Source organism: Nanorana parkeri, unplaced genomic scaffold, assembly GCF_000935625.1.
Source record: "Nanorana parkeri isolate BGI_ZX_2015 unplaced genomic scaffold, ASM93562v1 scaffold596, whole genome shotgun sequence".
NCBI classification, from domain to species: domain Eukaryota; kingdom Metazoa; phylum Chordata; class Amphibia; order Anura; family Dicroglossidae; genus Nanorana; species Nanorana parkeri.
Window position 1 is genome coordinate 41,493 of NW_017306864.1, and position 13,498 is coordinate 54,990.

Below are 13,498 nucleotides of genomic sequence, written 5' to 3' on the forward strand. Positions count from 1 at the left end.
GTGCTGCAAGCAGACTGTTTATATATATATATATATATATAATTTCTGTTTTGTTTTCTGTCTAATGAATCCATTAGTGCAGTTTGCCTTTGTATATTAACTGTATTCCCAACACTAGGCTGTCTTAAATGTCACAGAATATACTTGAATGTATTGTAAACAGTCTCCTAGTAGTTAAAGGAAACCCATCAGGAGATATTATGTAGGTTACCATGCTATGTGCATGCCTGTCACACTGAGGCTTTGGTTTCAATACTTTGAGCCTCTGACACAAAACAAGCATAGAGGTAGGGAATTCTGACTCGTGTTTGCACATGAGTGTTCCGGGTCGGTGACTTAGAAGTATTGTAGACAGGCAACAAGTATTTTCAGAAGGAGATTGGCAATAGCAGCCCTGTATTAATATCATAACCGATATACTTTAGAATAAACAGTATTCCTTAAAAAGCCAGAGATATCATGATGGGCCATCGTTTTCTCACTCATTGACTAATTCAGGAATATAGTTTAATCTATATACCCCATGGGTACATCTTGCTACATGGGTGCCTCTGTATTCCAGGAGGATTTCAAGCGGTTTATTGTTTAAAGGTAAAGAAAAAACGTTTTATAAACATATTTCAGGACCCTGAAAAAAAATGACATATGTTCTATTTTACTGGATTCAGGTTTGTAATATATTAAATGTTTCATTTGTATTTAGAACATTTTGTGTTATGTGTTTATATTGATGCTTCAACGATTTGAATAGCTAGAATGCTGCAACAAAAGTGACATCACATTCCTTGAAGCCCAACTCCGCCAAAACACTTTTTAGTCCTGGAGAGAATGAAGGACATGTTATCACAGCAACAGGAAGTGATGGGAAATCTCTCCAACAGGACAGAGCCAGCAATAAATGCTTTTCGTGGTTGAGTGCATTTTATTTTTTTTATATATATATATATAATTTTTTTTCTAAATATTTGTATTTTTAGCTTCTTTTTTTTTTTAACACATGGATAAGCTTAGAAAAGAAGCAGTATGCTTGGAAATGTTGTCAAGACTGTTTATTATAAATTGTTACTATTTAGAATATAGAAGTGTTTTGTTTTTTTGTAATTTGGAGACAGCGCTGGTCTTAGCACGAAGCGGATGACCTGGGAAGTAAGAGCTGTATGTGGACAGTATCTTGGATGGATCCCGAAACGTCAGCAGTCATTGCTGGCATCGTTTTGAGTATCTGGGTCTAGTCCTGGAAGAGTATCATTTCCACAGGAGAAACTTCAGATGCTGCAGTCTCTGCCCATTTTTGCTCCACACCTTTTACAATGTAACATGTATGGATAAGTCACTCCAGTGCCTGGACAAACTGATTTTGTTTGGGACAGTTTGTAAATTATAATGGGCATAGTGCCAAGAATCCTGAGAGAAAATTTGGAAGGACACTTGTGAAGCAGGGTCAGAATGTAGCATGCTTAGCGCTCTGTGTTCTACTGCATGTTCTGGATATGACTGCAGTGTGGGCAAGGCATCCAGAGGCATTACTTGTAATTAGAGATGCACCGATACAGGTATTTCAGTATCTAGTACGAGTACCGATATTTTTTTCCCCGGTACTCGCCTATACCGAAAGTCCCGTTCAGGAAGCCAGGCGGTGTGTAAGGACTCTCCACCCGGCTTCCTGATTAGCAGGGAAACCATCCCCATGCTTCTCGTCACTAAATGATGAGAAAGCATGGAGCCGGCTTTCTGGCCAATCAGGACACGGCGCCCCAGCTTCCTGATTGGCCGGGAAGCCGGCTTCATGCTGCCTCGTCATAAGGTGACGAGGAAGCATAAAGCCGGCTTCTTGGCCAATCGGAGCGTCGGGCGCTGTGTCATTATATGGCGCCCCCGGCTTCCTGATTTGCCAGCTTCCTGACCAATCAGGAAGCCGGGCAGCAAGTCAATACACGCTGCCAGGCTTCCTAATACCGGAAGTATCGGGCTAGGTATCGGAGCATTTGGGCGAGTACTCGCCCAAATACTCGGCACCGATACTAGTATCTATATCGGTGCATCCCTACTTGTACTGATGCATCTTTCCCTTGTAACAGAACATAATTACTGCTAATCTAACTGGTTATATGCTGACCGGCTACATGATAAGAACATGCTACAAAATAAGAACAGATATTGAAAATTACACCCAGTGTACATAATAAAAGAAATGTGTTAATACATACAGAAAAAGACCAGATACTGCAAAATACACGCAACATACAACACATGAAAAATTATACAGTGCAGCACCCACATGTACAGGATAAGACCAGATACTGCAAATTACACCCAGTGTACGGAGCAGAAAAAAACTTTAATTTGTATAACTTTTAAACACTTTATCTTTACACTAACCCTATTGCTATTACATAGGGGGCTAACGAGCACCCAATGTAATAGCAGATAGGGTGTGACAGGCCCTCTTTATGGAGACATCAGGTTTCTTTCAGACCCCAAAGGTGGGGACCTGGATGCTTGGGACCTGGTTGATCTAATATGTCCAGACTGCACAATGCCATTCACAATGATACCTATAGTTTATATCCTGCCACCAGGTCAGTTACCTGAGGAACACTTGGGCTTATTAGCAAGAAATGAATCGGTCTGAAAATATTACTCAAGTTAGGGAGAGACAGCTATGAATTGTGGTCAGAGTTACTTAGGCTTCCGAAGTCTTCATGACCCCTAATGATACCAACCTGATGTGTGCCATGATTTTATGGTCAGCGTGCCAAATAAGGGGGCACGCTCTAGTGAAATGATAGAACCTGGGGAAGGGCGGGTGGGTCAAGCACGACCTCGCCGTGACGTCTCTAGGAGCTCCCTGTCCCCCTTCTTAAGGGGAGGAGAGCTGCCGCAACTCCTCCCACAAACACGGCAAAGTTACCTTGGCCTATTACTTGTCACTTTATCTGCAGAAGCTTTTTAATCCGTCCTCTTTGGCCATGTAATCCATGATGTAATATGGACAATCATGAGACAAACATAGGCAAGTGTCAGTGTATTCAGATCTTGAAGTCTCTTGGCAGCTCCTCTCTGCAATGGGACAGGCTTCAGGGAGTCCTTTGTGTAACTTAGCAGTCTCTTTCTCTTAAATGGGCAGTCACTTAGTAGTTTCTCCCTGTAACTAAGTCTATTGTAATGTGCAGCATTCTGTAATCTGTCTGCACTCTTCAGTAACATAACATTGGTTTAAAGTGAGTTTTATGCGCAAACTCTGAAGGTGAGGTTGGTACTAGCAGGCAATGGGCCACTGGCACAAGTGGAATATAGGGTTAGACCTGTACAGCGTCTACCAGCAGCTTTGTAGTCCTTGAAGGCCTGTGTCCTGACTTCGGAATTCATGTAATCCAAAAAGGTAGGAAGAGACAAACCTCCAGTAAGGGTAATTACTGGCAGACATGCTGGGGCTGCAGCCTTGGTATGTATCATTGCTACCATGAGTTTACCAAGGACAGCACTGACTCAAGGTAGCTGAATGTGGGGGGCTGCATTGCAGTCAGCACAGTTATTTTACACTGAGACACAAAATTCAGCAACTGATAAGCAACCCAACTAATTATCTTAAATGGGAAGTAATTCATTAAAAAATAGACATACCACAACACTTCATTGTATTCTTGTCTGGTGCAGCATCAATACTGTTCTGTAGACACGTGCACTGGCAAAAAAATTGTTTCGTTTCGTTTTGATTCGGATTTTGTGTTATTTTGTTTTTCTGGGTTCGTGTTTCTGGGTGTGAAAGTCAATTCGGATTCGGACGAAATTCGTTAGTGGTAGTTCGTTTAGTTTTCGTTTCTTATTCGTTCGTTCGTTTGCAACAAAGTGAGATTTGAGGGGAAATTTTTTTTTTCTCCTTCTCTAAAGGCACTTTAGAAAAGAATAAGAAACGAAAACGGAACGAACTACCGTTAACGAATTTCGGAAACGGAAATTAGGATTCGTTTGCATTCGTTATATCTGTAATTCGGAATTTGGATACGAATCCAAATGTCTACTGTTCTGTATGAAATATGTGTAATTTTTATCATTTACTGACAAAATTGCAGTATTTTATATTTCAACATCCTCAATTCCAATGCTTTCCCAGCAATGTGTGGACGTAAAGTAGATGTAAACCCTTTCTGAATGACTCGTAGCTTGCTAAAGCTCTGTAGATGAATAAATAACTCCTTTTTTAAAACTAAACTACAGTGGTACCTCGGCTCACGATCGCTTCTGTTCGCGAACAGGAAGTTCAGCAAAATTTTGCCACGTTCGCGAACTCCGCTTCGGGTGACGAACACAATCGCAGCCATTTTCCCTGCTCTGACACATGGTCGTGGCTTCCTCTAGTCGAGATCGCGGTGTGATCACAGTTTGATTCGGTTCACAGCCAAATCAGTTCGCGACCAGAATCGCTGAACGAATTAAGTTCGTTAACCGAGGTACCACTGTACTTGATTCCCCTTTTGTTTTAAGTGAAATGGGTTGTTGCATCTTAGTGTTGCTGATCTTCTTCAGCCTCTTTGTGGCTACGTCCTGCCGACATACATGCATTTCAGTGATGGCTGCATGACATTTCTCAGGTTGGGTTTTCCCAATTATGACAACAGCAAATGCTTGAAATGTGGGTAGTAATGGAAACTTTTTTATTTCAGTTGGAAGCCCATGTGATAAGGGGACAGCAGGGAGTAGAAATGGTGGACAAGGACAGAGTGTTGTTACTCTATAACAATACGTGCCTGAACAGGGACCTTTGTGGCAAATTCACCATGTAATAATATATTAAATGCTGCAGATTTAAAAATATTGATTATGAATATTGGGCGCGGCAAAATGCAACTGGGAGGGGGCTCCTTTACGATGGCCGCGGTGCCGATCACACCTGTCAGCGCTCCCTCTCTATCCTCCCGGCCGCTGCAGCCAGGAGGAGAGAGAGGGAGCGCTGTCAGGTGTGATCAGAGCCGCCTCTCTGAGCAGTGTAAGCGTGTGGGGGTATACGTGCATGCAGAGCCGAATTTGCCAGGGAGAAGAGGAGCGGCAGGTAAGTTCCCGTCCCCAGTCCCCATCAGGAAGTTCACACCCGCTCTCCCCCGCAAATGTCCAATGTTTTTATTTGGTTATTTTCTTAGCCTTATTAAAGAACAATTGTTACAATATTTGCAATCATTAATGTGATGTCTCTCCTTTCCAACTTTTCCTACAACACCATTTCTCTATGTGCGCCTCGGTGTGCGCCCGTTCAGCATTGAGGTCATCGCAAGCACTGGCGGATCGGAGCAGGGAGGGGGGATTTCAGCCCCTCCCCTGTCACGGCAGAGAGCCGTGACAGGATCAACGCCATCCCCAAACTGTTGGGAGCATGAAATTGCCCAACATGTCTTGATATGCTGATGCCTTAAGAGTTTTCTTCACTGGAACTAACGGGCCAAGCCCAACCCCTAAAAAACAACCCACACACCATAATCCCCCCTCCACCAAACTTTACACTTGGCACAATGCAGTCAGGCAAGTACCGTTCTCCTGGCAACCGCCAAACCCAGACACGTCCATCAGATTGCCAGACAAAGAAGCGTGATTCTCCACTTCTCTAGAGTCCACTGGCGGTGTGCTACCACTAGCAGTTGACTGTGGAATATTCAGTAGCAAGGAAATTTCATGGATGGACTTATTGCACAGGTGGCAACCTATCACGGTACCACGCTTGAAAATAAATGATTATTTATAAGAAATAATATTGTTATACATTGTATATTAATAATCCTGGTAATGGATCTCAAAAATTAAATTGGTCCAAACTTATGTCTTCATGGTCCATAACCCTACTTTCATTAAATTTGGACTTTTAAAAGACAGGCTAATGGCTTTCAGATACTATTTCTATAGACTAAACGTATTTATATATCATGTGCAGTTAACCATGGCAAAGGCAAAACAAGAAAGAGAAAGTGTAGCAGTGCAGATAAACACTAAGCCATAAGCTAATGATCTGAGTTAACCACTTCTTTCATTATTGATTTTCCTTTTGCTGAGAAGATTTCTGTCTCATCTGTTGCTCCAGGTAAATCTGCATGCGGCACTGAGGCAGAGCTGGAGACCTGAAAGAGAAGAGAGGAAAGGAAATAAAATGCATTCTCACACTTTGCAACTTGCTGTGATTTTTTTAGAGCACAAAAAAGTGTCAATTGACATAGTTATACTAGAACTACTACTACAACTATACTATAACCCTGCAATCAGCAAAGCTCATGCTGCCTGCTGATTGAAGAGCTCTGGCTGTGACTCAGCAGGTGGTGTGTCAGACCTCTGCAGAGATATCACTGCTTCCACACAGAGAGCAAGGGTCCCACTCTACAACATAATAATCTAAATATGCACATACAGGACGATATCACGTCAAATAGTGGGGAGGATGTGGAATCTTTGTGGCTAGAACTAGATAGGATGAAGGCTAGCCGTAAACTCATTGTGGGTGTTTGTTATAAACCTCAAAATATAGGGGAGGAGGAGGGAGCTCATCTCCAAATAGAAACAGAGGTGGAAGCAGGGTAATGTCGTCGTGATGGGCGACTTCAATTATCCAGACATCAATTGGGCTAATGAAACCTCCCCTTCGACAAAGGCGGCCCGTTTTCTGAACATATTGCGAGACGATTTAATGGATCAGATGGTTGAGGTTCCAACTAGGAAAAATACCATCCTAGATTTAATCCTTTCTAATAATGCAGAGTTGATTGAGGATATTGCAATTGGGGAGACACAGGGTAACAGCGATCACTATGTGATTACGTTCAATATTGGGAACAGGAAAGGGAAGTGGGCTGGTTGGACAGGAACCCTTAACTTCAGAGAGGCTAACTTTGATAAGCTGCGCCAGCTAGTGGGGGACACCGAATGGGAAAACTTATTTCACAACCTGAACTCTGACCTGAAGTGGGAATGTTTTAAGAACACATTACAAAAGACTATTACCAAGTGTATACCATTGGGTAACAAAAGTAAAAGATCAAAAACTAAGCCTGTATGGATAAATAGAACAGTGAAGCAACACATCAAGGACAAGAGATTGGCATTTAGAAAATATAAGATGGAGGGGACGGGTTTGGCGTTCCATAACTACAAAGAGTGTAATAAAAGATGTAAAAAAGTAATCCAGGCAGCTAAAATAGAGTGCGAACAGCATATCGCCTATACAGTTAGTAAAAAGAATCCCAAAAAATTCTAGCAATACATAAATAGTAAAAGGGTAAGAAAGGAGCAGATTGGCCCAATAAAGGACGAAAACGGGAAGTTAGTCACCAACGACAGGGAGAGGGCCGATGCGTTGAATACTTTTTTCTCCTCAGTATACACTCAGGAGAAAGACGGGTTTAATGTGGATAAGAATACACATAATTCATCACAAAATATTCCACAGTGGTTGACGGAAACCAGGATACAACACAGACTTAAACTACTTAATGCAAATAAAGCATTAGGACCAGATAACCTGCACCCCAAGTACTTAAAGGAGAACTATGACATGAGTGATTTCCACTCACGTCATAGTTCTAAGCCGACCTGTGACAATGAGACTGTCGGTAGTACCGATATTCAAAAAGGGGTCCAGATACCATCCTGGGAACTACAGACCAGTTAGTCTTACGTCGGTAGTTTGCAAAATGTTAGAGGGAATGAATAAAGACTACTTAGTAGAGTTTGTTCAGGATAATGGTATAGTAAATGACAACCAGCATGGATTTAGGATAGACTGTTCCTGTCAGACTAACCTGCCAACAAGTTGCTTCGCAGCAGATACGCCCCTGGATGGAGGAAGGCCGGTGGATGTGATATATCTGGATTTTGCAAAAGCTTTTGACACGGTACCACATGAACTCTTACTACACAAGCTGAGGTCTATGGGCATAGATGAAATATTGTGTATGTGGATAGCAAACTTGCTACAGGAATGTGTACAGAGAGTATCGATAAATGGCACCTTTTCATACTGGGCTAGGGTCATAAGCCGTGTGCCCCCGGGTTCTGCGCTGGGCCCCATGCTAGTCAACCTGTTTATTAACGACATTGGGGAGGGTGTGAATAGCTATTTTCCAGTGTTTGCTGATGATACCAAAATCGGGAGGGTAATAGACACGGACTTAAACATTATACTAGGGCTGTGGAAATGAAAGATTAATTTCTCGATTAATCGTTAAACTTTTTGATCGATTAAAATTATTTTGATCGCTAATGAAAACACTCACCTCTCCGCTGGCTTCCGGGAGTACCGTCGGCGATCCGGTGACATCACGGACATCGACGTCACCAGACTCCTCCCCCTTCCCCAAGTGGCCCCCGTCGGCTAACAAAGGAAGGGGGGGAGGAGTCCAGTGACGTCGATGTACGTGAAGGCTAACGAAGGGAAGGGGGGGAGGAGTCCGGGGACGTCGATGTCTGTGATGTCACCGGACTCCTCCCCCCTTCGTTAGCCGACTGAGCCACTTGGGCCGGTGTTTGCCCAAGAAACTTTCTGCACGAGCGCAAGCAAAGGCATTGGCCTATACACATACAGCACAGCAATGAAGTAATAAAATGAACTAGGATCACACTAATCCAGCACGTTATTATTCTGAGTTGACCCACTCAAGCGGCGGCCATATTGAGTGGGGCACGTGAGATTAATAACGTGCTGGATTAGTGTGATCCTAGTTCATTTTATTACTTCATTGCTGTGCTGTATGTGTATAGGCCAATGTAATTGAATCTGTATGTGCATTATAATTAATCGAAACACGAAAATTTTAATCATTACCAGCCCTACATTATACCATTACAGGAGGACCTGGATAAAATAGGGGAGTGGCCAACTATATGGCAGATGAGGTTTAATGTCGATAAATGTAAAGTAATGCACTTTGGGGTTAAAAATAAGCAAGCGGATTACACATTAATTGGATCTCCACTAGGGAAGTCAGAAAGGGAAAAACATTTGGGGGTCATTCTAGAGCACAGATTGAATAATAGCTTGCAGTGCCAGGCTGCTGTAAACAAAGCAAGTAGAGTTGTGTCCTGTATTAAGTAGGAAATGTAATGCAGGGACAAGTCTATAATTGTGTCACTTTATAGATCACTGGTTCGGCCTCATCTGGAGTATGCGGTCAAGTTTTGGGCACCAGTCCACAGAAAGGATATCCTGGAGCTGGAAAGAGTCCAGAGGAGGGCAACCAAACTCATTAAGGGGATGGAGGACCAGAGCTATGAGACAAGGCGTCTAAACATGTTCACGCTGGAAGTGAGGAGATTAAGGGGGGACATGATTTTCATGTACAAGATGTTCAATGGAGATAGCAACATTAGCAACAATCTTTTCACGATTAACTCCATGTCAAAGACGAGAGGCCACCACCTAAAATTGGTGGAGAAACAATTTCAGCACAAGGGGCGAAGGGGGTTCTTTTCAATTAGAGCGGTTAGGGTCTGGAACTCGCTGCCACATGAAGTGATTTCAGCTAAGAGTGTGGAATCATTCAAGAAACTTTTGAACGATTTCCTCAGGGACCGTAATATACAGGGGTACAAGTACTCTTAAGAATGAGATCATACAGGGACCTATACATACGCACACATCTGTAGAACCATATACATGAACACAATAGGTTGGACATGATGGACCTGTGTCTTTATTCAACCTCAAATACTATGTAACTATGTAACTATGTAACATGCTAGCAGGGGAAAGGCTTTTCTACTTAGACTGTAACTGCATTAAAAGAATTATAAGACATTAAACACCCTTTTGCTTTAATGCACCTGGAATGTAGCTGATTTAAACTCAATGAGCTCAATAGGCCTTAAAATGTATTCTGTTAAAACAAAGCTAAGGCAAAGCAGTCACAGAAAATAAAACTATGCCAAAATGCAATATAGAATATAATACCATTTTCAACATATCTGCAAATAGTGTTTTTTGGAATACCAGCATGTACCATGGTGCAGCACATAGTATCACTAGTCACTAGCATAGCTGAAATAGGGCATTTTTAGGCAGAGGTTTTTAGGCTTGGGAATGCCATCATACCTATGAAACTAATGAAGTATTTTATAATACCTGTAGGTATCCTTGTGCACAGTTGAGAAGTCCCAGTCTCCTGCCAGCTCCAGGTTATCCTTTGCAGGCTTGCAGTTCTTCACCAGCTCACCCTTTTTAGGGATGAATGTTGTACCAGTTGTAGTTTCACTGTCAAGCTTCACCTATGAATTTTAGCAGATTAGTATATTGTTTAACACTGGCATATTATTTTTAAAGTACAGCTGTCATGATATGTGTAAGCTGCTTCTACTGTCCTCCTTTTGAAAATCAGTTGCCTTACTGTGTTCTGCATCATAACCAGAGCAAGTAGGCAGCAAACCAGAGTCAAAGAAAAGTCAGACTTCCTTCTTGCAAAACTTACCGTATTTCAGGTCACTGACTCAGAAAGTAGCTAAAGCATTTCTCAGGTAACTAGCATTTTTGGAATGGGAGGTGAGAAATGACCGCTCTCATGGTCTCTTATAATAAGTTTCCTTTAAAGTACATCTAGCCAAAAGCTAGCTTTGGTAAGAATAAGAAAGGGTTTTATGTATGTGTCCTATTATAGAGATACCCCCTCAACCTTTGCCCCATAACACGAAGCAGGAAGTGAGAGAAAATATCTCCAAACTTAGGGAAATCCCCTTTTAAACAGTTGTCCCTGCACCAAGTGCCCCCATTGGAAGATTTCCCCTCTATTTCAATTTTGTCGACAGATGGAAATTTTGGATTTTCTCTCACTTTTATGGTCACAAGTACAGATAGAGAGAGTAAATTAATCCTTCCAACCCTTTACTACTCTATTAAAAAAATAAAACCACGGACAATGATATAGTCTAAATCAGGAGATCTAAGATTTACAAATTATTAAATCTAAATCTGATTGGTTGTGTTATATTTTTATATGCAACAGTTTGAACTGTACCAGAGGTCTTAGAAAAACACCATCCATGGAATCTCCATATCGCTGTCGTGGTTGAACACCCCAATCTTTGAACACACTTCGGTTGTGAGTAGTGCTGTCAAATTTTCCATTAAGAGGTCGCAGAACTGAACGTGGACGTCTCGCTGGCTCCCTGGGTTGCGGCTCAGGAGGCAGGAAAGCAAGCTTTAAATATAATTAAAATTTGATGAAAATATATGATTACAAAATCTAAGGGGGATAGATGCAGGCAAAGCCAGAGGTACTCTACTAAGTTAGTTATGTAGAAACTTTTTTCTTAACCCCTTTGTGATTGCAATACAACTTTAAAAGTTCCAATGAAATATGCCCCTTGCTGTGAGAACAATATTTTCAAATAGATCTTCTGCAACATGGAACAATCTGGGAAGGAAATGACTGATATGTAGCGATGCACCGATACCGTTTTTTCAGTATCGAGTACGAGTACCGATATTTATATTTCGGTAACTCACCGATACTGATACCAAGTGACGATAATGATACTTGCTTTAGCATGGAGCCGGGTTCCTGGGCAATCAGGAAGCCGGGTGGCGTGTCATTACCAACCGCCTGTCTTCTTGATTGGCTGGAAGCCGCCTCCATGCTGTTTGGCCTGATCGATTCTGATTAGCCAGGATGCTGGCATCCCAGCCAGTCAGCATAGAGCCAGGTTTCCGGCCAATCAGAAAATCCGGGAGGCCGGTCATTACCAGCCGCTAGGCTTCATGATTGGCTGGGAAACAAACTCCATGCTGTTTGAGAGAATATGCATGTGTAAAGTAACAGCATTTAGTATGCATTGCATTTTTCCTGACCACCAGAATTGTGGTGGTTATCAAGAAATATCTTCCAAATGCTGTTTCGTTATACTCACAAGAGATTGGTAAGAACTGAAGCCTTCTTTAGGCTGGTGTTTAGTCCATTACAAGACTAGCATGGCATGAATTTTCACAAGAGAAATTGAACATTAATTGGCTAAGGCTGAAATAAAAGCCACACCTGTATATTGTGCATTCAGATGAATGTCTATGGATTGGTGTGGAATAGAAAGTCAAACTAAAGCTTGCCATACACCTATAGATTTTCTGTGGTCAGATGGATAAAGTGCAACAGATTCCCCTATCTACGCTAAACTGTGTGGATGGAGGAATCTCCCACTGGGCCAAGCTTCAGTATCTTGCTATTCGTCCCCGCTGGCTCTCAAAATACATGAACAATCTGATTGGATGCAGGCATTGTTTAGGTGTTTTGAGAGCCAGCGGGGCCAACTAGCAAGATGCTGAAGCTTGGCCCAGTGGGAGATTCCTCCATCCACACAGTTTAGCGTAGATGGAGGAATCTGTTGCACTTTTTCTATCTACCATAGAAAATCTGCAAAAAATCTATAGGTGTTTGGCTTGCTTAAGATAATGTCTGAGTGATATTGTTCACCTTTGTTACTGTATTTCCCTCCACTTGTCCTCCTCTCTCCTTATCCATGGACGTCAATTCCTCTTTCAGTTGAGCTGGCTCAGGTCTAGGATGCAGAGCAGGATTCCATCCAGGAAATGCCTCCCTTTGAACTGTCCTAAAGTCAGTGCTGGTAATCATGAACAAAGAGAAAAATGTTTACATACTATCAGAGGCGTAACTAGAACCTTCAGAGCCCGGTGCAAGAAACCGTGAAGCCACCCCCCCCCCCCATCCATGGCACCGCATGGTTAACAGGAAGGCTGCGGAGGTCCCCAGCAAGCGCTGGACCTCAGGCAGGCGCTTGTTTAAAATTGTAGTGCCAGTGTTCTGTCGAGAACACCGACCCAGTATCTGCGTACAGACGGGATTAACAAGGAAACCAGCATTTATTTACAAAGTATTCGTTTGTAATGGTTAATTGTGACTGTTAATAATCTACCATCCATGGCAGTAAATGACAGATGGAATATTATTAACAATCACAATTAACGATTTAAACTAAATACTTTGTGAATAAATGCCGGTATTTTCGATAATACTGGTCTGTGCGCAAGCGCAGATGCTGAGGTCGGCAAATACGTCAGCGTTCTCGGCAGAACACCGGTATCTGCGCTTAGTATCGGGGCATTTTCACGAGTATGAGTACTGGAGAAAATGCCCTGTATTGGCAGTGGTGTATCCCTACTTAATAATATAATGTATTGCTGGGACTTGTAGTCCTGCATAGTTGGTGCTATTCTGCATTGCTGTATAATCATCATACAGCAATGCAGACTACCACCAGCACACACACATATGCTCCTCCCCCCCACACACATACACTTCCCCCCGCGCCCCACCTTCCCCCTCCAGACTTACCTTAGCTCTCCTGCAGGGCCCTTTTCCTCGTCTCTGCGGTCAGGTGGTGGAGCTAAGAGGAGGGTCCTCACACAGCAGAATGTGCTGCCTGGCGGTGCCTGCAGCACATTCTGTGGGACCAATGACAGCCTCTCCATCCTCTCCGTACATGCTGCGGGTGGCTGTGCGGCAGGGAAGGAGCGGCACGATCT

The 13,498-nt window shown here is 42.7% G+C and overlaps 1 protein-coding gene across 2 annotated transcripts in view; it reads right to left on the reverse strand.

Moving 5' to 3' along the window:
• Window positions 1-5,889: 5,889 nt before the first annotated feature.
• The window catches only part of LOC108792061 (stabilizer of axonemal microtubules 1-like), a 20,562-nt gene continuing 12,953 nt past the window's right edge, over window positions 5,890-13,498 (reverse strand). For both annotated transcript variants that reach the window (XM_018562741.1, XM_018562742.1), the window contains exons 7-10: window positions 12,429-12,576; window positions 10,980-11,162; window positions 10,094-10,236; window positions 5,890-6,104 (exon numbers count right to left, since the gene is read on the reverse strand). In XM_018562741.1, coding sequence (XP_018418243.1) covers window positions 6,017-6,104; window positions 10,094-10,236; window positions 10,980-11,162; window positions 12,429-12,576 — 562 coding nt within the window. In that variant the 3' untranslated portion in view covers window positions 5,890-6,016. The remainder of the gene's footprint in view (window positions 6,105-10,093; window positions 10,237-10,979; window positions 11,163-12,428; window positions 12,577-13,498) is intronic.